General features: G+C 39.9%; 2 protein-coding genes across 7 annotated transcripts in view; one reads left to right on the top strand and one right to left on the bottom strand.

Annotated features, from left to right (window-relative positions):
* Positions 1–27,221, top strand: part of LOC143039895 (glycerol kinase 5) — a 474,671-nt gene that overhangs the window by 350,195 nt on the left and 97,255 nt on the right. For 5 of the 6 annotated variants that reach the window (XR_012967672.1, XM_076210228.1, XM_076210230.1 and 2 more), the window contains one exon: positions 21,418–21,544. The exons of the other annotated variant lie outside the window; for it this stretch is intronic. Coding sequence is in view for 4 of the 5 variants with exons in the window: in XM_076210228.1 (XP_076066343.1) it covers positions 21,418–21,544 (127 nt within the window). In the remaining variant the exon portion in view is untranslated. The remainder of the gene's footprint in view (positions 1–21,417; positions 21,545–27,221) is intronic. 6 annotated transcript variants of the gene reach the window in all.
* LOC143039897 (uncharacterized) lies at positions 813–2,639 on the bottom strand. The gene has a single exon (XM_076210231.1). It carries the CDS (start codon positions 2,618–2,620, stop codon positions 1,397–1,399), a length of 1,224 nt encoding a protein of 407 aa, XP_076066346.1. The 5' UTR covers positions 2,621–2,639; the 3' UTR covers positions 813–1,396.

Genomic DNA, 27,221 nt, shown 5'->3' with positions numbered 1-27,221 from the left:
TCTGAGTATAAGACAATTTCAGGAGTTGGGTGAATTATTCGCCTATGTTGGGTCTCAACATGTTTGATCCACCAAGTCAGGTCAGTTTTCATTTCGTCGGTGATCAACATTTTATCCTCAAAGTTCCCATAACTCCTTCGCAATGCTGTAATCTTTGCCGATTCAAGGTGACGATAGTGTAACTTTCCAAGTTCCACAGCTGGGAAGGCAGCAACTAGAAGCCCGATCACCCTGGCTACTTCTCTGATTTTGTCACTAGTCTTAGCTATTAGTTGTTTACATCCAAGTAGAATTCTTTCTTTCCTACGTATTGGTAAGGTAACAATCATTTTGTCCGAGTCAATGACATTGCCAAGGTATTCGATACTTTTAGTGGGTTCTAGCACAGATTTCGCAATGTTAATACAGAAGCCCATTTTCGTGAGTAATTCAATGGTAGAATTAATGCAATCATAGCATCCAGAAAGAGAAGCACTGCACATAAGAGTGTCATCAATAAAGCTGGTGATGGTAAAGCCTTTTTCTCTTAACCCATTCAACTCCGATGACAAGATGTCTTGTCATTTGGTCAAATAAAACAAAAAATCATAAAACACCAAAATGTTTGATCAAACACCAGAAAAATATGACGTCAATCCTCGCTTCGCTGCGAGCGAAGCGAGGATTGACGTCATATTTTTCTGGTGTTTGATCAAACATTTTGGTGTTTTATGATTTTTTGTTTTATTTGACCAAATGACAAGACATCTTGTCATCGGAGTTGAATGGGTTAAAGTAGCAAAGATAGGTTTCATGAGTTTGGTAAAAAGTCTGGGTCCTTCTGAGATTCCATTTGGGAGACAGGTGAACTGATAAACTTTGCCATACCATTGAAAACAAAACGACTTTTGCTGTTCTTCCGCTATTCTAATAGAGTAGTAGGCATGTTTAAGATCCACAGATGCCATATAGTCCCCTTCATTTATCAGTCTGATAGCTTGTTCAAAGTTCTCCATTTTGAAATGGATATAGGGAATGTGGTTGTTTAATTTTTCTAAATTGAGTACCATCCTATAATTTCCATCTTTTTTCTTCTTCAGAAATACAGGGGAAATGATCTGATCTGCCCTTCTCTTTGTTTCTTTTAAAACTTTAAGCTCCAATAATTTCAAAATTTCTTGTGATAGTATCATTTGTTCCGCCAGGCTAAAGTTATATTCCACATTCTCAAAACACAGGTAACCGAAATCATTTACATTAATATTCAGGTGACAATGTTTGACTATGTCTAGAATATATGTATCACTAGTGATTTTTTGCCACTCATGCACAAATCTGTGAAGGAAACCTGCCACAAAGTTGGTACTTGCCTGGTTTATTGTCGGGGAGTGCTACGTCCCCTGCCTTTGGAGTTTTTTTAATCCAAGGTCTGCCGAGCGTAGTAAGCCCTCTGGTCTCCCCTATGTCCTAGCCTCCGCTGTCCATAGGGTTGAAATCTTGTGTGTCCTTTAAACTGGGTTCTTGTCTTCCCACTTCCAAACTTCCATGCACCTGGCTTCCAGGATGGAAAGGGGGATTTGGCTGTGATTTTGCTTTTGAGTTTTTCCGCCTCTTCGATTTGTCTTGTGGATTGCGAGAGGTCATCCCCAAACAGAAAGCGAGACATGGGCACTTTGTCAGAGCATAGGTGTGAGTACTTTTGATTTATTTCCCGTTTGATGTTAAAACGGCGAACCAAGTTGTTACGGTAGTTGGCACGACCTAACAGTGCCAGAGCACCATTGATCATGCCCACCTCATGGGCCACCACAGCGTTACCTTCATCCTGGGCCACTTTGTCAAGCACCGAAAGTGACTTGATGATGATGGAAGCTGCCTTAGTTATATCTTTATTGACTTCCTTCATGTGTAAGTGTGCTTTTTTAGCGTCCTGTTTTAGCGCCTCCAAAATTTGCATATTGCACTCAACTGGGGATAAAGCAGGGCAATTACTGGGCCTCTTGGTACTCTCGTCCTCCGCAATTTCTTTATAGGTGTCCTCCCTCATGCCGTGGTCAAATATTTGATTGACCATGTCCGCCACATGTTTAGCAATATCTCCGGAGACTTCTTCAACTGGGCCGAAAGCCGTAGAGGACTGCATCAAAATACTGCCAAGGGGGAAATCTTCATGCAACTCACCTTCTTCACTGCTGCTTCCATCGGAGATAAAACCCGAAAAGTTACCTGGAGAGGGCGTAACAGGCCCTGCTTCCTTCCTGGTTGAACTAGTGCCCGGTCTGGCATCGTTGTGGGTTTCCGGCCTCTGCGAAACATCTTGCCGCCTCTCCGCTTTTAGTTGATCCATATCACTCCTCAGTTCAGCGATGGCTTGCAGTACTGTGTGCCAAGGGGCTGAGGAGTCGTCATGTACTTGGAAAGCAGTACATGACGTGGAGCCGTCGGGGGGCGGGGGAGGGGGGGTTGCCATGTCCTCTAGACTTCGATGCGTAGCGCCAACGCAAGTATTTCTATCCCGATGGGAAGAACTGTTGCTTGATTTATGCTTGTATTTGCGAGAATGTTGGCTTGCTTCTCCTCCGTGAGAGGAGGCGCCCGACTTCCTGCTTGTATGGGTATGCATTTCGTCGGAAGACGACATGGCGGTTGTGACCGACGGAGTTGTATGCACGTTGTCGTATTTATCTGATAATTTAGTGAGTTTCGTTAAAACTCAAAATGAGAGCGTCGTAAACGCCTATTAGATGATAAAATGAGTGTTGTAATTGCTATTATTCTATTGCAAATTGAGCGTCGTAAGCACTCGAATGCCAGGTCAAGCACCAGTAAGCAGGGATACGGTTGAAATCTACGTGCGACAGAGTAAACAATCTTGACGACCGTTCAGCACGGCAGCGCGTAAGCAACTGTCGGACTGGCTGGGCGGAGCATATCGCATATGTTTGCAAACCCTCAGCAGAATTGTGATTTGCTGATGTAAAACTGCAACTCTGCATCAATAAAATAGTTTCATGGGCCGATAATAATGGTTTTAAATTTTCACCCAGCAAAACTGTCGTCGTACATTTCTGCTGACTAAGAAGTCTGCATCCTGACCCTACTATTTGGTTAAAGGATGACCAGATTTCTTGTTAGTTAAGGTTTATTCAACAATATAAAATACAATTTAGATGTACATATATACAAATTTTTTACTAAATTAGTAGTTGAAAAGGGAGAGCGTGAAGCAAAGCTTATGGGGAGTTGCTCTCCCTGTAAGGAAAAAAATTATTTATTTATTTATTTATTTTTGTTACATGTTAGTATGATGCATACATACACATCTATACACATATATACATATACACACACACACACACACACTTCAACGAATGGACGGCTTAGAAGACGTTCTGAAGAAAACTGAAGTCTGTGGATCCCAACGCAAAGAGAAGTGCCTAGTGTTTTTACAGGGTGGGGGGAAATTGCTCGTGGAGTAGTGGGAAAGTAGGGAAAGAGGAAACGGGGAGGGATTACTGAGGGAAATGGAAGGAAATGAGGAGGGAGTAGACTTGGCCCAGCCAGACAAGCGAAAGGTAAACAAGAGATTGAGCGATGATGAAATGTCTAATAAAAATGTAAAGATTAGAAGTATAGAGAGGAGCAATACAGTAGAAAGTGACGAGAATATGTTCCAGGGATTTAAAGAGGGTGGGGGGGACACAACCCCCCTCCCCGACTGATAAGACTAGAGGAGAGAGTTGATAAGGTGATCGAGGACTTGGAACGTAAGTTAGGTAATGTTGACTCCATTTTCCAGAGAATTGAAAGGTTGGAACAACTAGAGAAGGCAAACAGAAACTTAACTGAAGAAATAGAGGACCTAAAAAGACAGTTAGGAAATGTAAAGGAGGAGAATGAGAAATTGAAGAAGAATAGTAATGAAAACAGAGACACAATAGCTAAAGAAGCTAAAAATTGGAGAACAACCCAAGAAGGGAATAAGGTTTCATTCACTGACATAGTCAAACAGCAATTGAAAGAACATAATGAAGACTCAGTTATTAAAGTGATGAGACAGAAGGAGAATATAGTAAGAGAATTAGCTGACAAAAAGAAATGTATAATTATATTAGGAATGGAAGAGAAACATAACCCAGATAGAACCGCAAGAATCAAGGAGGAAAATGAAAGAGTAAGCAGTTTATTAAAATTAGTCCAGGAAGATGAACCAGAAATTATAAAGGAAATTGAGGAAAAATTCAGACTCGGAAAATATAGTACAGATAAGACCAGACCAATTAAGATTAAATTTAGGTCACAAACAACGGCAGAGAAAATTCTATCCAAAACAGGGAAACTAGCAACAAATGATCAATATAAAAAGGTATGGATAAAAAGAGAAATGAATAAGGAGGAAAGAGAGGCAGAAAAGCAGAAAAGACTTGAAGCTAAGGCAAAAAACGAGGAAAGAACGGAGTCAGAGAAAGAGAGATTCTATTGGAGAGTAGTGAACATGAAAATAAAGCAGTTCGACATACTAAAGAAAAACATAAGGGAAACAGAGAACACAATGGAAGTGGCAGAAAACTAAGAGCGTCTTACACAAATATAGATGGATTGATAACAGGATTGAATGAACTGAATGATTATTTGAAAGAAAAAGAACTGGACATAATGGGAATTGTAGAAACAAAATTAAAAGGCCCACTACCACCCAACAGTGTAGGACATGATGCATACAATTATTGGATTAGAAACAGAGAGAAAAAACAAGGGGGTGGAGTTATGTTCCTGACTAAGAAGGATATAAACGTGAAAGGTGTCGTATATGGAAAGAATACAGTAGAGATGATTATGATAGAAGTGGAAGACCGAGATAAGAAGAGCAGAAAATTTGTGATCAATTATGTGCCTCCGAAAACAGCCTCATGGGAGGAGAGTGAACATAAAAGTATGTTAGAGGACACAAAGATAGCATTAACTAAAATAATGGAAGACGGAGGAAGAATAGTTATGATGGGCGACTTTAATTGCAAAGAAATCTGCTGGGAAGAAATGACAGTAAAGAGTGGTGATGACTCATGGGGAAATGCTCTACTTGAGATGATTACTGACCATTCAATGACACAATGGATACAAGAGAACACTAGGTATAGAAATGAAGAAGAACCATCGAGGCTAGACTTAATAATTACATCTGAACCTAGAATAGTGGACAAGATTGAATATAAAACACCAATAGGTAAAAGTGACCACATATTGATTGAACTGGAACTTAATGAAGAAAAATATATGAAAAGAAATGAACAATATAGAAAAGGAAGAATGATGTATGAAAAAACAAACTTTGATAAAATAAGAGAATTCTTCCAACAAGAAAACTGGGAAGAAATATACAAAGAAGAAACATCAGTGGAAGAGAAATGGAATATTTTGACAAAAATTTACAAAAAAGGAGTGGAAAAGTATGTCCCAAGACAAAAACAAGAAAAAGAATATGTAAAATGCTGGTACAACAAAAGTTGTAGGGAGTTAAAAGACAAAAGAGACAAAGCCTGGACCAGATGGAAAAAAGACAGAAGACCTGAAAAATGGAAAATATATACTGGTTATAGAAATGAATATGTACAAAAGTGCAGAGAGGAAAAAAGAAAATATGAAAAAGATGTTATAGAAAAGTGTAAAGATCAACCAAAACTATTCTACAGATTTGTAAACAATAAACTGAAAAACAAACAAGACTTGGAGAAATTAAGACAAGGAGGAGTTGAATACACTGAGGAAATGGAAATGGCAGAAATTATGAACAAACATTTTAAATCAGTGTTTACAAGGGAAAATATACAACCTGAAGAGATTGAGTGGAAAGAAAAAGTCCCCCCTATGGAAGAAATAGAAGTAACAAAGAATGAAATATTGACACACTTGGGTAATTTTGATGTCAGAAAATCGCATGGACCAGATGAAATAGCAAACTGGATTCTGAAAGAATGCAGGAATGAACTGGCAGACAAAATACATAGCATAATAAGCAGTTCCTTAAAAGAAGGAAAAGTTCCAGAAGATTGGAAAAAAGCAAATATAGTACTTATATATAAAGGAGGAAATAAAGAACCTACCAACTATAGACCAGTCTCTCTAACAAGTACAATAGCAAAAATTTGTGAAAGAATTATCAAAAGTAGATGGGTAAAATACTTGGAAAAAAACAACGTACTAAATCCAAGGCAATTTGGATTCAGACAAGGACGATCATGCGTCACCAATTTAATATGTTTCTATTCAAGGCTAATAGATATAATACAAGAAAGAGATGGATGGGCTGATTGTGCATTTCTAGACCTAAAAAGAGCTTTTGACAAAGTACCACATAAGAAGTTGCTTAAGAAATTAGAATATGAAGGAGGAATACAAGGTAAATTGCTAAATTGGATGGAAGACTTTTTGCAAGAAAGAAAAATGAGAGTAGTGATAAGAGATCAGCACTCAAAATGGAATGAAGTAATAAGCGGTGTCCCGCAGGGAACAGTTCTGGCCCCAATAATGTTTGCTATATATATTAATGATATGGATGAAGGAATTGAAAGCTATATGAGCTTCTTTGCAGATGATGCAAAACTACTGAAAAGAGTGAAAACTGAAGAAGATTGTGAATCACTACAGAGAGATCTAAATAAAGTACAAGAATGGAGTAGGAAGTGGGAGATGGAGTTCAATACAAAAAAGTGTAGTATAATGGAATTTGGAAAAAGCAAAAACAGAATAACAGGATCATATAATTTGGGAGAAGAAGGAATAAAAAAAGTAGAAAATGAGAAGGACCTGGGAGTCATTGTTATGAATAATATGTCACCTGAGAAACATATAAATAATATTTTTGGAGAAACTTATAATTTAATAAGAACAATCAAAGTGGCATTTACATACCTGGATGAAGAAATGGTGAGGAAAATCCTAATCACCCTGATAAGACCAAGATTGGAATATGCAGCAACGATATGGTCACCAAGTACAAAAAAATGTATAAAAAAACTTGAAAGAATACAAAGAGCAATTACAAAATTGGCACCAACACTCTCAAAACTATCATATGAAGAGAGACTACAAAAACTTAAACTACAGACACTAGAGCAAAGAAGAGAGAGAGGAGATTTGATAGCTATTTACAGAATCATGAAAGGCATAGAAATTACTGATAGAGAGAATCTGATAAAATGGGATGACAGAAATACAAGAGGACACGGAAAGAAAATAAAAAAAGACAGCTATAGAAGAGATTTGAAAAAGAACAGCTTTCCTCACAGAGTAATAGACAGTTGGAACAAGTTAGATGAGAAAGTGGTGTGTGCAAAAACAATACATGAATTTAAAAATAGTTTAGATAAAATGAGATATGAAGACGGGACCCCACGAGCATAGCTCCCCTTCCCGTAAAATACAACTAGGTAAATACAACTAGGTAAATACACAATGAGATGCGACACAACGCCCACTAACTCCGACCTCACGTAGGAATCGGGGTCACGTGCGAGCAACGCATCTTGTGGGGGTCAGGTGAGAGGTGAGAGGTCAGGTCGATTGTTGACGGGACGATAATTACTTACTGCGCAGATTCGGGTCACCGTGACCTGCAGGAACAAGAAAAAAAAAGAGCGGCAGACTTGGGCGGTACATGACAGTTTCTCCATGAATACAATCATGAAATGGACCTGAAATGTTCAATATACAGTACTAATACTTATAGATTAAAGACTTTTTTTCATATCGTTTGAATGTTAATAAACATTTTGTCTTAGGTAATTCCTTTTCCAGTTTATTCCATGTGTTAACACCTAAAATAGATAAGCATTGGCCTTTTTTGGTTGTTCTGTATTGAGTTTTAAAGAAGTCGTTTGTATGCCTAGTCGCATAGCAAGTTTCGTAAGTTGAGTAAAATTTCAATATGTTTTGATTCATTTGTTTATTGTAGATTTGGTGCATAACAATGACAGTTTTGTACTTTATTAAGCCCTTGAATTTCAGTAGATTTAGTTTTTTAAATAAATGACTTGTATGTTCTAAACGACTTACATTGCAGATTATATGCAGTGCCTTTTTTTGAGAGGTAATTATGCGTTGAAGATTAGTTTGATAAGTATTACCCCAAATATCTGAACAATAGTTTAGGTATGGTAGTAGTAGACTACAGTAAATGGTACGTAGGGTATTTTCATTGAGGATATTTCTCATTTTATGCATTATTCTTAAAGTTTTGGATATCTTATTTATCACGTGATTTATATGATGTTTACAATTAAGTTGATCGTCTAAATACGCGCCTAGGAATTTACTGACAGACGCTTTTTCAATAATTTCGTTGTTTATTTTGATCGGCTTAGTGCTTTCATTATTTTTGTAGAAAAGCAGGTAGTTAGTTTTTGATACGTTTAAGGATAGTTTATTGGCTGAAAACCAGTTGGATAGCTGACATAATCCTTCATTAATTGTCTTGATCAGTTTTTTTTTTTAGAAATGAGTCAAGGCGAATTGTGAATAACTTCTCAAGAATTTTGGAAAACTGTGGTAATAGTGAAATTGGTCTATAGTTATTATAACTTGATTTGTCGGCTGATTTGAATATCGGTATTACTTTTGCTATTTTCATTGCATCTGGAAATATTCCTTGTTCAAATGATTTATTGCATATTGTCAGTAAATGATTTTTGATGATAGGCATAATTTGTTTTACGAGGTTCGTATTGATTCCTGTGCAATCAAGTGATTTCTTGTTCTGCATTGATTTTACTGTGTTCATAAGTTCGTTTTCTGTGACGGGTTTTAAAAACAGTGTTATTTATTTGGTGTTTCAAAAATGTCTCATAACTTTGATGTGTTGTCTTTATTTGTTTCGCGAGGTTAGGTCCTACATGGGAGAAAAATTCATTAAATTTGTTTGCCACTTCTTTTTTAGTTTTTCCTTGGTGGTTTAAAAAGTGTAATGAGGAATAGGAATCTGGGAATGGATGCTAAGAGGAGACTGTATGAAGGAGTGATTGTGCCAACAGCACTGTATGGAGCAGAAACATGGAACATGAGAGAGGAAGAGAGAAGGAACTTGAATGTGTTTGAGATGAAGTGTCTGAGAAGTGTGATGGGGGTTACTAGGCTAGATATAGTGAGAAATGAGGAGGTGAGGAGGAGAACGGGTGGAAAGGGAGCTGGGAGATAGGGTGGATGAAAGAGTATTAGGATGGTTTGGACACATTGAAAGAATGAGTGAAGAAAGACTAGTAAAGGAGGTATGGAAGGCAGATGTGGAGGGAGTGAACATGAGGGGACGTCCTAGGATGAGATGGATGGATGGGGTGAAGGGGGCTTTGGGGAAGAGGGGAACGTCGGTTGAGGAAGGACGGGAGAGGACAGAAGACGGGTGAATGGAGAATGGTTGTATATGGAAAATGTGATGCATGAGGTGGATTGGACGGGGGAATGGGGGTGAGGTAGTGTGTGTGAGCAAAATTTTTGACGCAGCCCGAAGGGATTTCTCCCCGTCCTCTTCTTTATATGGGGGGACGGAGAGGGGGGGTCGTCGCCGATTTAATGAAGCGGCCTTGCTGTGGATGTGCTGTGTCCTGCGACACTGCTTCTGACCCAGGGCAGTGGACAGGGTGCAGGGATGACCCGTCATCTAGGAGGTGCTAAGATGGGAGGGAGGGTGCCTTGTCCTTTTTGGCTACCCCCCTGGTAAGGGGGAAAAAAGCCTTGGTATATGTATGTATGTATGTATGTATGTATGAATTCATCGATGTTATTAATTTTGGGCCTAGTTAAGTTATGTATTACTTCCCATGTCTTTGTTGATGAAACCAGGTTTTTAGGACTTATTTTTGATAAGCACCTTTCTTGGGTACCTTACCTGAAAACCCTGAAGACACGATGTCTAGAGACAATGCAAATTTTAAAAGTTTTAGCACATACCTCATGGGGCGCTGACCGCAGAACAATTTTGCGGTTACATCACTCCCTTATTTTATCGAAACTATTGTATGGATGTTTTACTCATCGACCACTTCATCCAGACTGAAAATTTTAGATAAGGTACACCACGGTGGAGTTCGTTTGGCCACAGGTGCTTTCAAGTCTTCCCCAATACCAAGTTTATTAGTTGATGCAGGGGAAATGTCGTTAGATCTTATTCGCCAGACCTCATCTATTAGATACTGGCATAGATTGCAGAGGCTTCCCAACTCTCTCACTTTTAGAACAGCTCAAGCAGATTTTAATAGCACTTATTTCAACAATCACCCCAGACTTCCAAAGCCTTTTGGATACCGGATGAAAAGGATTTTAGAGGACATGAATCTTCCCAAGATTCCCATCCTTCCTTTTAGATATTCGGTTGTTCCCCCATGGAGACTGCCCACAGTGTCTTTCTGTAAATATTTTAACGATTGTAAGCGTAATTTTAAGGATTATGAACTACTCAATGCTTTTTTAGAACATTCTTTTAATCACCAACCCTCTGTGTTTGTTTTTACTGATGGCTCCAACACTAGCACTGGCGTTGGTTTTGGAATATTCTCAAATGATTTTAATCGTAAGGGTACCTTGCTGATACAACATCTAATTTCACTGCCGAACTGACGGGAATACTGTCCACCATGGAGATTATATCCTCCATGAAAAGCAGAACCAAATGTTTTACAATTTTTAGTGACTCAAAGAGTGTCTTGCAGTCTCTAGAACAATTCGACTCAAGGCACCCAATAGTTTTAAAGATCTTAGAATGGCTATTTTTAATCGAGCGTCAAAGTAATGAAATAAACTTCTGCTGGGTTCCAGCACATGTCAGAGTACCAGGAAATGAACAGGCTGATAAATTGGCCAAGGAAGCCGCTCTCTCACCCTTACCTTGCTTACAGCCTATACCTTATGAAGATTATATCCCTCTAATCAAAGCCGAGATCTCATCTCTTTGGCAGTTCCAATGGGATCTTGAGGCTGGTAACAAGATGAGAGAGATTACTGATACTATTCATCCTTGGTCTTATATATTACTGAACAGCAAACAGGAAGTAACCCTTTGCCGGTTGAGGATTGGTCACTCTAGATTATCCCATGGCTTTCTTATGGAGGGCAGTCCTCCTCCATTTTGTAATGATTGCCTTGTTCCTATAACCATTAGACACATTATGGTGGAATGCTCCAGTTATGATGGAGAAAGACAACAATATTTGTCAAAACACAGAGATGAAGGAGATCTGTCCCTTGGCAGTGTTCTGGGATGTAACTGCAATATAAATTCTATTTTTAATTTTCTTAGTGCTATTGATCTTCTCAGTGATCTTTAGATTTCAATCTTTTTTTATTTAATTTATATTTTAGGCTTTTTACCACTTCCTTTTCTTAATCATAAATACTATGACGTCAATGACCATTGATGTTGCAATGCCAGATAAATCCCAATTATTCTATTCTATTCCCAACCCCCTTACCACCCCTGTTCTCCTTCTCACCTCCTCATTTCTCACTCTATCCAGCCTAGTAACCCCCATCATACTTCTCAGACACATCTCAAACATATTCAAACTCCTTCTCTCTTCCTCTCTTATGTTCCATGTTTCTGCCCCATACAGTGCTGTTGGCACAATCACTCCTTCATATAGTCTCCTCTTAGTATCCATTCCCAAATGTCTATTCCTCATTACACTTTTTAATCCACCAAGGCATTTACTCGCTTCTCTCAATCTACATTCTGCCTCCACCTTCACTCCACCTTTTCCTGCCACATTTGCACCCAAGTATCTAAAACTATCCACTTACTCCAGTCGCTCCCCTTAATGCTCACTTCCAGACTACTGCCATTTTTCTCCCCTTGTACATCTCATCACCTTAAAACCCACATTTATCTTCAGCTTTCTTCTATCACACGCTCTCCCAAACTCTGTCACCAACTTCCTCAATCCCTCCTCCGATCCTGTATATGTAAATTAATGGAGAAAATGATAAATGTATGCCTAGTCTAGTATTCGGAGAAAATTGGACTTTTTAACCCCACACAGAGTGGATTTCATAAGATGCGATCGTGCATAGATGCATTGATAAGATTGAAGACATCAATTTGCGAGGCTTTTGCTAATAAGAAACACCACATCTCGGTCTTCTTTGATATAGAAAAAGCTTACGATACCACATAGAGATTTGGCATGTTGAAAGTTGTTTACGAAATTGGACTTAGAGGAGAACTTCCCATTTTTATTAAATCTTTTCTCAACAACCGAAGGTTCAAGGTCATAATTGGTAATACATTTTCCTCAGTTCATGTTCAAGAAGAAGGAGTGCCACAGGGCAGTGTTTTGAGCGTAACACTGTTTGCATTGTCAATAAATGGTATAAGTTCTATAATCCCACATGAAGTAATGCATACCCTATTTGCTGATGACTTGTCCATCTCTTTGGCAGCTTCACGAATGGTAATTGCTGAAAGAAAGATACAATTAACTATTAACCCCTTCCATACGGTGACCCCTACGTAAGCGTCATAAGGAGCAAGTGGGTACGCGAGGAGGCCGACGTTGGCGTCTTGATTATATTATTGTAGTCGTGCCTGCGTGACCCTTATACTCTGTAAACTGGCTTCATCATATTTTCTATGGTTATCAAAATTCACGGGCGAAAGTGAACAAGTAATAGAGCAGTGTCTTTATTTTCTATAATGCGAATATTATGACGCAACATCGCACGTCTGGCAGCTAATGCTGCCAGACGTGTGATGTGGCCCGTATTGAAGGGGTTAATAGAATAGCAGATTGGGCTTCAAAATGTGGACTCAAGTTTTCAGCTTCAAAAACGGTAGTGATGCATTTTTGCCGAATAAGAGGTCTGCATCCTGATCCTAACTTGTATCTATATGGACAAAGAATATCTTACGAAGATGAAACATGGTTCTTAGGACTGATTCTTGATAAAACATTAACTTGGATCTACAGGTAAAATGCTCACAAGCTCTTAATTTAGTAAAAGTACTCTCTCACACCTCATGGGGAGCCAACAGGAAACATCTGATGATCCTCTATAAAGCACTAGTTGCCCCAAAACTGGCTTATGGATATGAAGTGTATTCATTGGCAACAAAAACGACACTATCTATTTTGAATTCCATACATAATACTGGAGTAAGATTAGCCTCAGGAGCTTTTAAATCATCCCCAATACCCAGTTTGTTGGTGGATGCAAGTGAATTGCCTCTGGACCTTTACTGCCAGTCACTGCTGGTTAGATACTGGCATAGAATCAAGAGAATTCCTAAATCTCTTGTATGTGAAGTGGTTTCTAATCAAAAATACTACAAAATTTATCTTGATCATCCCAGATTCCCTAAGCCTTTTGAATATCAAGTTTCAAAAATGTTTGAGGAATTAGAGATCCCAAAAATTAACATTTTACCAATTAGATACTCAATGGTGCCCCCATGTAAGCTTCCATCTATAGAATTTTGTAAATGTATATTCAGTTCAAAGAAAGAAATGTCCACAGAGATGATGCGACTAACCTTCCTAGAACACATGGAAATTCATGAAGAATCCATTCCAATTTTCACTGATGGCTCCAAGTCCAGTGTAGGTGCTGGATTTGGAGTTGTCTTTCCAAGTCTTACTCAAAGTGTAAGTTTACTTGAACAGGCCTCTATCTTTACAGCAGAACTGTATGCAATCTTAACTGCACTCAAAGAAATTATGATGCACAACGGAAATAGTTTGATAATTTACAGTGACCCAGAAAGTGTACTACAGGGAATAGTTCACTTTAACTCAAATCACCCACTGGTAATAGAAATATCAGAATGGTTGTATATAATAGAAAAAAGAGGCAAAAACATAAAGTTCTGTTGGGTCCCTGCCCATGTAGGAGTTAGTGGGAATGAGAAAGCGGATGCCTTAGCAAAACATGCAGCTAGAGTTACTTCCAGGAACAGCCTTGCTCTACCAGTCAGAGATATTTATCCTGTCATTCAGTCAAGACTCCAGGAAGTCTGGAACTGTTACTGGGAACCAGAAGACCAGAAAATGAAAGACATCTATCACCTCTTGCCCTTGGAAATATTCAGATTTACCTAGAGAAAAAGAAGTTATATTATGCAGATTAAGAATCAGTCACACTAGACTGACACATAGCTTCCTAATGAACAGAGAACCTCAACCATTTTGTAATGATTGCATTGTCCTATTGACACTCAAACATATTCTAGTTGAATGCCTAAGCCTAATGGCGGCTAGAGAACATTACTTTTACCATTGTAAAAATAATAATGGCAGATATACTTTGATTAAAATTTTAGGAGCTGAATGTGATATTGATCTCCTTTTTAATTTTCTTAAAGAAATTTGCATTCTTGATAAGATTTAGAATGTCAAGTTTTAAATGTTATTTATATATTTTCTAAACTTTAATGCAGCATTAATTAAAACCTTTTAAATACAGCATATCAGTTCAAATGATAACTAATTTATAAGTTAGTATAAAAGTTTGAATTATCTCTGTTAAAATGTTCATTGTTTTTAAAATATATATTTCTAAGGTATAGTACCTTCTTTCTATAACAATATAGAAATAATAATATTTTATCTAAATAGTGCCATCAATGACCATAGATGTTCTGATGCCAAATAATTCCTATCGAATAAAAATCACACTAAATTATTTTTTGATTGCTTATTTAAACTGATTTACACATAGGTGTGAGGAATAAACAAAAAGAATTAAAGCCCAATAGACACAATAAAACCCAAAATAACCCAATGGGTTGGGCTAAAAATATATATAATAATAATACATACATATACCAAGGCTTTTTCCCCCTTACAAGGGAGGTAGCCAAAAAGAAAAAGGCATAAAATCATTCCCACCCATTCCATCCCTAAATGCACTCCACTCCCCTCCACCCTCCCTCCCATCTTAGCACCTCCTGGATGATGGGTCATCCCTGCACCTTGTCCACTGCCCTGGGTCAGAGACAGTGTCGCAAGTCACAGCACATCCACAGCAAGACCCCTTCATTAAATCAGTGACCCCCCCCCCTCTCCGTCCCCCATGCATAAAAGGAGAAGACGGGGGAGAAATCCCTTTGGGCTGCGTCAAATTTTGCTTACACATACTCCTTCACCCCCCATCCCCCCACCCATTCCACCTCATACATAAATAACTAAATTAACTAAATTTTACTAAATAATAATAATAATAATAAGAAAAGTAATCCCAACCCTGGACGCATGTGACCCTAAATACTTAAAACTGTCCACTTCCTTTAGACCCTCTCCATTAAGACTACCCTCTAACTCATACTACCCTCCCATGTACATCTCATCACTTTAATTTTACCCACATTTACTTTCGCCTCCCACCTCCATCCAGTCAGAGAGACTGGATAGAAGTGGGAGGTGAGCCAGTTGTTTTTTGCTGATGACACTACACTTGTAACTGGGTCAGAAGGCAGTTAGTGACAGAGTTTTGGAGGTATGTGATAGGAGAATGTTGAAAATAAATGTAAAAATGTAAACCAAAGTAAAAGTAAACAATTTCCAATGCTCTGCCCATCACCAATGCATTTACCTTCTGTACCACCTTGTCCATGTACACATTGAAAACAGCCATGGTGACATATCACAACCTTGATGCAGCACTACCTTCACATCAAACTACTCTCAACCCTAACATAAGCTCTGCTACTCATGTAAAATCTTTTGACTGCTCGTAACAACTTTCACCCTGCCCCACATATCTGCAAAATCACCCAGAATACCTTCTTATCTACCCTCTCATAAGCCTATTCTAAATCTGCATAAGCCCAGAAAAACATCCTTTTCTTTAGACCTAAATGTCTCACCAATCTGCCTTACTACAAAATTTTTATTGATATACCCCTCTACATTTCTTAATACCACATTGTTCCTCATAAATTTTTCCCTTTTCCTCCCCTAATCCTCTCAGTTAACACTCTGCCATGTGCCATTTGAATTATGCTCATCAAACTGATCCTTCTAAAGTACTGCATTTGCATTTGTAAAGCAGAACTATACAAGTTTTCCACAAGTCCTTCAGCACATTCCTCTCCCATAGGCACATTAAACAATCTCACCAGCCAGTTCATTATAAACATTCCTTCCATTGTCAGACATTTTGCATGACATCTATCCAACCAGGTGCCTCACCAGCTTTCATAATTTTCAGTGTTTTTTGTAGTTCATCTTTTCATATAGCCCTATTATTTTCCTGTCCCATAAACCATTTTCCTCTCTCCTCCCACCACCACACTCAGTCCCTCCCAATCTTCTCCACATTCAACAACTCTCTGAAATACTGTACCCATCTTTCCCTTACTGCCCTCTCTTCCATTAACATCTGTCCATATACACTTTTTACAACAAAGTCCCTGTCAGCCATCATCCACTACCATCCCCCATGTATATGCATGGATCTATTCTTAAACGCTTGTGTTTGCTATCATCATCTCTGTTTCTAAACACATCTCCAACTTCATTTCTCCACAGAGATTCTTACCTGGCATTCCAGATTTCCCAACTACTCCATCTTTTGGCTCATCCACTACTCCAGCATTGAGATACCCAACACCACTACATTTACATTCCTCTAAAAATCTTTAGACACTTGATTAAATTTATAAAAAAAAAAATAAAAAAAAACTTTCCTCTCCTCTTTTCTCACTATGAGAACTATATGTACTCATAAAAGCCCACTGTATGGAAGATTGATGGACCAAATATCTTGAAAAGATGAACATTCTGATAGACAGTCAATTTGGCTTCAGATCTGGAAGGTCATGTGTGTCAAACCTTTTAAGCTTTTTCTCAAAAGTGATTGATTGCTGCAAGGGTTGACTGTGTGTACCTCAGTCTAGAGAAGGCTTTTGTTAAAGTACCTTACTGTCAACTTGTTTGGAAATTGGAGGACTGAGAGGCAAAATGCTCAAATGGATGGAAGATGTTCTGAAGGAAAAATATATGAGGACAGTAGTAAAGGATAAGATGTCAAGATAGCAGTAGCAACTGGGATTCTACAAGGTTCAGTGCTTATGCCAATAATGTCTCTTGTCTCTGTCAAAGACATGATGGAAAGTACAAGCTATACCAGCATGTTTACAGATGATACAAAAATCATGAGAAAAGTGAAAAATGAAGAGGACTGTAGACTATTGCAAGAAGATCTGGACACTAATTTTGCATGGAGCCAAGAATGGGAAATGGATTTCAATACTAAAAAATGTTAAAGCACTGGTGTAGTAGCTGGCACTGGAGTGCCATTGTTGGTATTACTTGAGCACTTGCTAATGGTAAGTACTGGTAAGAAGAGGTTAAAGAAACTCTTGTTCCTCAGTTCTTACTTTCCCCTCTTTATGAACAAAAAAATACAACAAGTCTATACATAGGCGAGATGACTTGCCGGTAAACATAATCTCTGGGCAAGAAAGGCATATTACATATTAGACAAAGACAAGGGCTGACTATAGGCAACATAATTACCCCCCTAGTGATGAGAAAGTAAGAATTATAAGACTCACAGGTCACTATAATCTCTGGGCAAGAAAGGAAGATCCATCTAACTACAGACCGGTCTCACTAACAAGCACAATAGCAAAAATTTGTGAAAGAGTACCTGGTTAAGTACCTGGAAGAAAAATCTATACTGAACCCAAATCAATTTGGATTTAGACAAGGGAGATCCTGTACAACAAATCTGATTTGCTTTTACTCAAGACATAATAGAAGAAAGAGATGGATGGGCAGACTGTGCTTTTCTGGACCTGCAAAAGGCATTCGATAAGGTACCTCATAGGAAACTAATAAATAAGATAGAGTCAAAAGGTGGCATCAGAGGAAAATTATTGGAATGGATGAAAGACTTTCTGATTGGGAGGAAAATGAGAGTTGTAATTAGAGAAAAATTCTCCAACTGGGAAGAAGTAAAAAGCGGGGTCCCGCAAGGATCAGTACTGGCACCGATCATGTTCGCTGTATACATTAATGACATGAATGAAGGCGTGGAGTGCTATATAAATTTTTTTGCAGATGATGCAAAATTACTTAACCCCTTCCATACGGTGCCGCCTACGTAGGCGTCATGAGGAGCAAGTGGATTCGCGACGCTGCCATATCGGCGTCTTGATTATATTTATTGTAGTTGCCCTTGTGTTTTTACATTCTCCCAAATGTGCCCTGAATCCCATTCTCTGTGGTTTTCGAAATTCGCGGTTGAAAGAGAGAACGATCGATATAAGCGGTGACTATATTTTATGATGCGAGTATTATTACGACACGTAGTACGGCTGGCATTGGCTGCTGCCCGCGAGATTTAAGTCCGGAGTGAAGTGGTTAAGAAGGTAAAAATGGAAGAGGACTGCAACTCATTGCAACAAGATCTGGACACAATATGGAATTGGACTCAAAAATGGGAAGTAAAATTCAATATTAAGAAATGCAGCATACTGGAATTTGGAAAGAGTAAAAATAGAATATCAAAAGATTACAGAATTGGAGAAGAAAAAATAAATAAAACAAACTATGAAAAAGATCTTGGAGTGATGATTGGAAAGGACATGAAACCAGATAAGCATATAAACAAGATGTTCGGAGAAACCTACAACTTATTGAGAGCAATCAAAGTGGCATTTACCTATATGGATGAAGAAATTATAAGAAAAATACTTACTACACTAATAAGACCAAAACTCGAGTACGCAGCATCACTTTGGACACCCAGTACCAAAAAGAATATTAAGAAACTAGAAAGATTACAAAGGGCGACAACAAAACTAGCACCGACACTCGCCGAACTAACATATGAGCAAAGACTATCCAAATTGAACCTACCAACTCTGGAACAAAGAAGAGAAAGAGGAGATTTGCTAACTATCTACAGAATAATGAAAGGAATGGAAGTTTTAGACAGGAACGACCTATTAATGTGGGACAACGGTAAAACAAGAGGACACGGAAAAAACTTGAAAAAGGATAGTTATAGAAAAAACTTGAAAAGGAACAGTTTCCCACACAGAGCGATAAATACATGGAACAAATTAGACAACAAAACAGTATGTGCTAACACTATACAAGATTTTAAGATAAAACTTGATGCGGAGAGATACAAAGACGGGTCACCACGAGCATAGCTCCCCTCCCGTATATTACAACTAGGTAAATACAACTAGGTAAATACATATTAGACAAAGACAAGGGGTGACTAGACGCTACACTGGAAATGGGCAATAGCTGCAAATGACCATCTATTCCTTGGGAAATGAACTCATTACAAAAGTAAAAGAGGAGAAAAGTTTGAGAGTATTGATTAAAGACAGCCTGTCACCTGACAGACATATGAACAGGATTGTGGGAGAGATGACTGCTGGAGAGGATTAAAGTGGCTTTTCATTATAAGGATAAAGAGATGATGAAAAAACTCCTTGAATTCCTGATCTGTCCAAAACTAGAATATGTGTCAATAGTATGGTCTCCACACAATGAGGGATATGACCAAGATAAGAGAAAATACAAAGGATAGCAACCAAACAGGCCCTCAGCCTGGCAGATAAACCATATGAAGAAAGACTAAAAACACTGGATCTGCCATTGAAAGATTGAAGAAAAAAAGGTAATATGATTACAGTACTCAGTCACCAAAGGGGATAGATTACATTGACAAAAGAGATCTCTTGATTAAGGATAGGAGAGCTTTAAGAGGTCATGAGAACAAATTAAGGAAGACTACATGTCTAAAGGATATGAAGAAATACAGTTTTCCATATAGATGCGTAAATACTTGGAATAGCTTAGAAGGTGATATAGCCCAAGCTGGAAGAATACATGAATTCAAATGTGAAGATGGTAATTGGAAATCAGAGATATAGTTAAGTATGAACTGTACATGAATTTGAGGGTAGTTATGAATTGGAGACTAGGTGACAGGATCCAGTGAGTGTTGCTCATTTCTTGTATACTACAGTTAGGCAACTACAGTTAGGTAAATACATCTCTTGTCCCTGTTTCAACTTCATCCACATTAACTTTGAAGATACTTCCCTCTGCTACACCATGCATGTTCCTATCTCATCACTTACCATCAGAGCCACTCCTTCCCTCCCACATTCCGTCATCACTCCTGATACCCTCCAGATCACATTCCCAAACTGAAACTCACCTCTCCCCCACAACTCTTGTTTCACTTAATGCTAACATATCCATATTTCTTCTCACACCTTGCCAATCTCTTTCCATTTACACCCATCTGTACTACAGCCTCACATGTATAATGACCCAATTACTAGGGTTCTATTTGGAGTTCTAGACCCTCTTATGCCTTGACATGTAGGATGAATATACAGATAACAGAATCCCTACTCTCATCACTGTCCCAAGTAGTCACCTCTTATGACATGCACAGTAAGCACAGTGGCAGAATTCTTTTCTCCCTACCACAGGGGTAGGAAGAGATTGATTGGTAAGGGACAATTTCAAGGAAACAGCATAGGTGAGGGACAGCTGTAGTAGAAAAGTAACTTCATTCCTCTATGTGTCGAGATTTTACTCCAACATAGACAAATGGTGTGTGACTCTGGTGTGTAGAGGCACCCCAAACTAAAACAATACCTAAACCATTGGCTGTGTGCTACCATGCAGTCAGTACGCCAGTGTGGTGTATACTGTATTTACATCATTATATATGGTGGAAAAAATACTAAAATTCATATACAAGAATGTATTTATACACATGAAAACACATTCACACCCAAATCATGATATAATCTCTTCAGGAAAGACCACCAAAGTCATTGCTCTACCTAACCCCCTGACAACAGCCCCACAGAAAATTCCTCCAATGAGAATCAAAATCCACATTAGCACACTTTTGTTCAAGACACCATCCAGCACTAAGACAGTACCATCACAGAATAGGTGTGGCCACAAAATAAAATTACCCCAGATGCGACCATCACACACAAGAAACTGCCTCTCATTAACAACTCTTAGATCTATCTATATACCAAACTACTTCCACCTTGTAAGGGAGGTGGCCAGTGAAGGCACACATCCACTCTCAACCATTCCACTCCCATCCACCACCCTTTGTTTCCCTCTCATCTTAGCTCCATGTGAATGAAGGGTCATCCCTAGAATACAACACAAAATTTTCTCCTTGAGTGATATATGGGCCAATGGCTCTTGTTAGTTCCCAAGGAGCCATGGGTCTACTGCAGGAGAAACCTGAGGCACATATTGATAGATTGATGTTAGCAGCCCTCTAAGCATTGCCATACAAAACATATATGTTCACAAAACAAACACTGGTGTAGAAAAAATTAATTTGTTGTTGGAGGTGGGAAGAAATTATATCAAAAGATGGTTTGTAATTTCAGGCAACTTTGAAGTTGTGATGTTATGACTGATATTTTTACCCCTGATGTCATAGGTAGCAGACCAAGGGGCTGCAATGGTTGGACAGCGAGGCTTTAAGAAGGGAGACATAAAAGTCACTTTAGGAACAGGGGCCTTCCTTGACCTCAACACTGGAGAAAAACCACATGCTTCTGTAGCAGGTGAGGAAGGGTGTACTATTTGGTGTTCTGTTTTTAAGGTGGGGAATGATATTATAAATAGACCATAATGAAATGCTTTAATATTGTTTAAGATCCAGTCTTTGTTGAACATTTTGATAGTTGGAAATGGTATTTCACAGGTATAAAAAAATTCACTTGTATGAAAAAAGTGTATATATATATATGTGTATATATATATATATATACAGGTAGTCCTCACTTTACGCGCTAGATGCGTTCCAAAAGGCAGCGCGTAATGTGAATTTCGCGTAATGTGAGGAATTAAACTCACTACTTTGCTGTTACAAGTGTTTCCAATACCATAATCCTTCCTGCAGCTGAGCCACGAGCTAAGCATATAACCTCTGACCTGCCTTGTTGTTGTTGATTTACCACCACATATGGGATCACGGGTTAATTGGCCTTTACGCCTTGATAAGTAGCGTCCCTCTGCTGATCTGCACGCTGTTGTTGTTGTTGTAGCGGCAGCTTATTGCGATTCAAGGATGAATAAATTTCTTTCAAGTTTTTTTCTACATTCATTTTTATTTTACTTTTATGAAAATAAAATTACCCTTGGACAATGAAAAAAATCATGGGTCAGGAAACCATCCCGCAAGCTGAGATGTTGCTCTCACACGTTTCCATACTGACAACAACACAACACTCACCGCTCGCTGTGTACTATTGTAGATTCCTAACTAGGCTTCACCCCCTGACGTGTCACTGCGCGCTATATCGGACTCGGTGTGTGTGTGTGATGTTTGTGGTGAGGCAGGGGCGGCAGGGTCATCGGGAGCGTCCATCTCCGATTCGGTGCCTGTCTCCGATTCGCTGGTTAGCTGACTTGGTGTGCGTTGTCGGAAGAAGTTTGTGATCGGCTGTTGTTTTGTCTTTTGTTGTTTTTCTTTTAACATAGCATTATAGCAAGCCATGTTCTCCATCACACGTCGTATGATGGTGCTGCTCCTCTCGACATTAGGATCATTCTCCTCTATGACCCTCATTGCATGCATCAACGAGTCCATACACTCAGACAAGTTGGCAGCTGTGAGGGCTCGCTGTGGTCCTGGTGATGCTGCTGCTGCTGCTGCTTCCTCTTTCTCCTCCATCATCATTTTCACTCTCTCTTTCTCGATGTCAAACAAATCTTCATTGGAGAGCTCTTGTGTGTGAGACTGAAGCAAGTTGTCGATGTCCTCCTCTTCCAAATCCTCGAAGCCAACTTGCTGTGCTAGACGCAGACTTTTAACGTTGGCCTTGGCTACATTGTCGTCTATGCTGTATCCTTTGAAGTCGTGGACGAATTGAGGACACAATTTTTTCCAGACTCCATTGCAGCATGATGTTGGCACTTCACTCCACGAATCCTTGATGAAGGTTAGAGCATCTTTTACCGTGAACTGCCGCCAATAATCACGGACTGAGATGTTTTGTTGCTCCGTCACTTTCACAAGGTTCGCCAATGTTGAACGTAGATAATACGCCTTGAATGTCGAGATTATCCCTTGGTCACAAGGCTGGATGAGCGAGGTCGTGTTTGGCGGTAAAAACACGATCTTGATGTTGTTGCTGATATCGGCCAGGTATGCTGGGTGACTTGGCGCGTTGTCCACAATCAACAAGATCTTGAAGGGGATGTTTTCTTTGTTGCAGTACACCTCCAGCTCCCTGTGCAGTTTATTCTTGAAATAATCGCCAAACACTGTCCCAGTCATCCAGCCCTTCGAGTTGGCGTACCAGTACACTGGCAGAAAGGCCTTGTCGTAACCCTGGCCAAAAAAAAAGAAACGTAAGATTTTATACGGTCTAAAAAATTCATTCGCACAATCTTTTGCATAGAAAATGGTAACATGGAATAAGGTTAGTTTTACAACTCTTACCTTGAGGGCTCGAGGATTCTCTGAGTGATACACAAGTGCTGGCTTGAGTTTGTAGTCGCCCTCTGCATTGGCCCCCAACAGCAGCGTTAAGCGGTCCTTAGATGCCTTGAATCCGGGGGCAGAAGCTTCCTCTTTGGAGATGTAGGTGCGGTTGGGTAGTTTCTTCCAATAGAGGCCGGTTTCGTCGATGTTGAACACTTGCTTTGATGAATAATTCCCGTCTTCTATAATTTTCTTGAGCTCTTCTGGGAATTCGGCTGCAGCTCGAGCATCAGCTGAAGAAGCTTCCCCAACCAACTTCAAATTATGAAAACTGTGCCTTTTTTGAAATTTATTAAATCACCCGTTGCTGGCAGAAAAAGGCTTCTTGTCCCCTTCAATGCTGTCATAAATAGACAGCGCCTTCACCTTAATCAGCGCCAAGCTAACCGGCACACGAGTCTTATTTTGATGCTCAATCCAAGTTGCAAGCATCTTCTCCATCCTTTCCATCTCCATAGGGCGAGAATATGATGACTTGTTAGCTTGTAGAGGCGTTCCTGATTTGGCAGCTTCACGAATCTTGGTGGAGTTTTGTTTTATGGTCCTCACCGTAGACTCGCTGAGGCCCATTGCCGCCACAATCACATTGTTTCTCTGCCCTTTATCTAACCTGTCCAGAACTTCCAGCTTTTGCTCCAATGTCAATGTCTTCCTTGCTTTCTTCTGCCTACCATCACAGGCTGGAAATGTCGCTGGGCGCTTGGGAGCCATGGTAAACAAGAACACTGATGATTTGATGAACACAGAGATGCTGACACAACGAAGCGTTGGTAAACAATGAGCTTGGTGGCGAGAGGGATGCGGAGGCTGGAATCAGCTAGCGTCACCTAGCGGCTGCCTTACGGAACTAAATCGCAGCCCGCGTATTTTAACTTTCCGGATTTCGCGTTACTCTGAGGAATTTGTGTAATGTGAGGAATACCCCCTAGTTTTGGACACCGCTTTAATGTGAAATCGCGTAATGTGAACCCGCGTAAAACGAGGATTACCTGTATATGGAAAATACATACATACATATACATATACCAAGCCTTTTTCCCCCTTACAAGGGGAGTAGCCAAAAAGAAAAAGGCATAGAAATCACTCCCACCCATTTCATTTCCCATATATTCCACTCTCCTCCACCCTCCTCCCTCCCTTCTATCTTGGCACCTCCTGGATGACGGGTCATCCCTGCATCCTGTTCACTGCCCTGGGTCAGAAGCAGTGTCGTAAGAAACAGCAAGGCCACTTCATAAATTCGGCGACCCTCCCTCTCCGTCCCCTCATGCAGGAAAGGAGAAGACGGGTAGAAATCCCTTCGGGCTGCGTCAAATTTTTCTCGTACATACTTCCTCACCCCCCATCCCCCACCCACTCCCCCTCATGCATCACAGCCTCATCTATACACAAGCCTTCTCCATTCACCCCTATCTTCTGTCCTCTCCTGTCCTTCTTCTACAGACATTCCTCTCTTTTGTAAAGCCCCTTTCACCCCATCCATCCATCTCATCCTAGGACGCCCCCTCATATTCACTCCTTCCACCTCTGCCTTCCACACCTTTTACTAATCTTTCTTCACTCATTCTTTCCATGTGTCCAAACCATCCTAATACTCTTTCATCAACCCTATCTCCCTGCTCCCTTTCCACCCCTGTTCTCCTCCTCACCTCCTCATTTCTCACTCTATCTAGCCTAGTAACCCCTATCATACTTCTCAGACATTTCATCTCAAACACATTCAAACTCCTTCTCTCTTCCTCTCTCATGTTCCATGTTTCTGCCCCATACAGTGCTCTTGGCACAATCACTCCTTCATATAACCTTCTCTTAGCATCCATTCCACGATGTCTATTTCTCATTACACTTTTTAATCCACCAAGGCATTTACTCGCTTTTCTCAATCTACATTCTACCTCCACCCCCACTCCTCTCTTTCCTGTCACATTCGCACCCAAGTATCTAAAACTATCCACTTCCTCCAGTTTCTCACCCTTAATGCTCACTTCCAGCCTACTGTCACTCTCTCCCCTTGTACATTTCATCACCTTACTTTTACCCACATTTATCTTCAGCTTCCTTCTTTCACACCTTCTCAAACTCTGTCACTAACTTCCTCAATCCCTCCTCTGATCCTGCTACAAACGCAGTGTCGTCAACAAACAACAGCTGGCTCACCTCTCACTTTTCTCCATTTTCATTAATCATCTCCAACCCCCGACCCACCACCCTTGCATTCACCTCTTGCACCACCCCATCCATGTAAAGATTGAACAGCCAGGGCGACATAACACACCCCTGACGAAGTCCCACCTTTACCTCAAACCATTCGTTCTCTCCATTTCTAATCCTAACACAAGCTCTACTACTCTCATAAAAACTCTTGACTGCTCTTAACAGCTTTTCTCCTATCCCATATATCTGCAGTACCTCCCACAGTGCCTCCCTGTCTACCCTGTCTTAAGCCTTTTCCAAATCCATAAAAGCCCAAAAAACATCCTTACCTTTTCCTATAGCTTTCTCACATATCTGTCTTACCACAAAAATCTGATCTACACATCCCCTACCCATCCTAAACCCACACTGTTCCTCACCAATTACTACCTCTGTTCCTGTCCTAATCCTCTCAATCAAGACCCTCCCATAAGCCTTCCCAACTACACTCAACAAGCTGATCCCTCTGTAACTGCTACACTCCCACTTGTCCCCCTTTCCTTTGTAAAGCAGAACTATACAGGCACTCCTCCAGTCCTCTGGCACTCCACCCTCTCTTAAACAAAAATTAAATAACCTCACCAGCCAGTCCACCATAACTGTACCTCCCTTCAGACATTCCACATGGCATCCATCCAACCCAGGTGCCTTACCTGCTCTCATCATCATAACAGCTGCTTTCACATCATCCTTCCCTATTTCTTCTCCATTTTCCTCTCTCATCACTCATTTTCTTAGCGCTTCCCACTGCAACCACCTTTCCCTCCCTATCCTCCTTCACATTCAGCAACTCCCTAAAATACTCTGCCCACCTTCCTCTCACTGCCTTCTCTTCCATTATCATCTCTCCATCTGCACCTTTTACCTTTTCTTCTCTACTTGATTTGCCTCCTCTTCCTCTTTTAACTTCCTTCCAAAAGATCTTTTTATTACTTTCAAAATTTTCTGTCATACTCTTTCCCCATTTCACATCTGCTCTCCTCTTTGCTACCTTTATCTTATGCTTAACTTCCCTTCTCTTTACTTTGTACCTCTCATAAGATTCCCTTGTCCTAATTTGTAGCCAATCTATGAATGCCTGCTTCTTCTCTTCTACACCCTTCTTTGCTTCCTCATCCCACCACTCACTACCCTTCTTTCTATTTCCTCCTACCCTCCTTGTTCCACACACCATCTTTGCACACCTTATGACTCCCTCCTTGAACCATCCCCATTCCTCCTCCACTCCTAGCTCTACTCTATCCTTTACTCTCTCCCACTCCTCTCTCAACTTCTTTTTATACTCATTCTCCATTTTTTCCTCATTTAAGCAGTTCACTCTAAGTACCTCCCTACCTTCTGCCCTTTTCCTCTTTCTCCACCTATTCTCTACTCTCAATTTACCTTCCACCAGAAAATGATCTGATATTCCCCCACTGTCTCCCCTTAGAACATGTACATCCTTAACTCTTCCTACCATACTCCTGGTCACCACTTTATAGTATCCATTAATGCTCTATCTGCCACCCTTCCATCCACCACCCTCTCCCATGTGTACTTATGCTTGACTTTCTTCTTAA

Source organism: Oratosquilla oratoria, chromosome 27, assembly GCF_046742065.1.
Source record: "Oratosquilla oratoria isolate Oo_2021 chromosome 27, ASM4674206v1, whole genome shotgun sequence".
NCBI classification, from domain to species: domain Eukaryota; kingdom Metazoa; phylum Arthropoda; class Malacostraca; order Stomatopoda; family Squillidae; genus Oratosquilla; species Oratosquilla oratoria.
This window is presented reverse-complemented; position numbering and strand designations above follow the sequence as displayed.

What these genes read in the sequence shown, in the direction of transcription:
- LOC143039897 (XM_076210231.1), bottom strand. Translation starts at nt 2,620, where the DNA reads ATGTCGTCTTCCGACGAAATGCATACCCATACAAGCAGGAAGTCGGGC.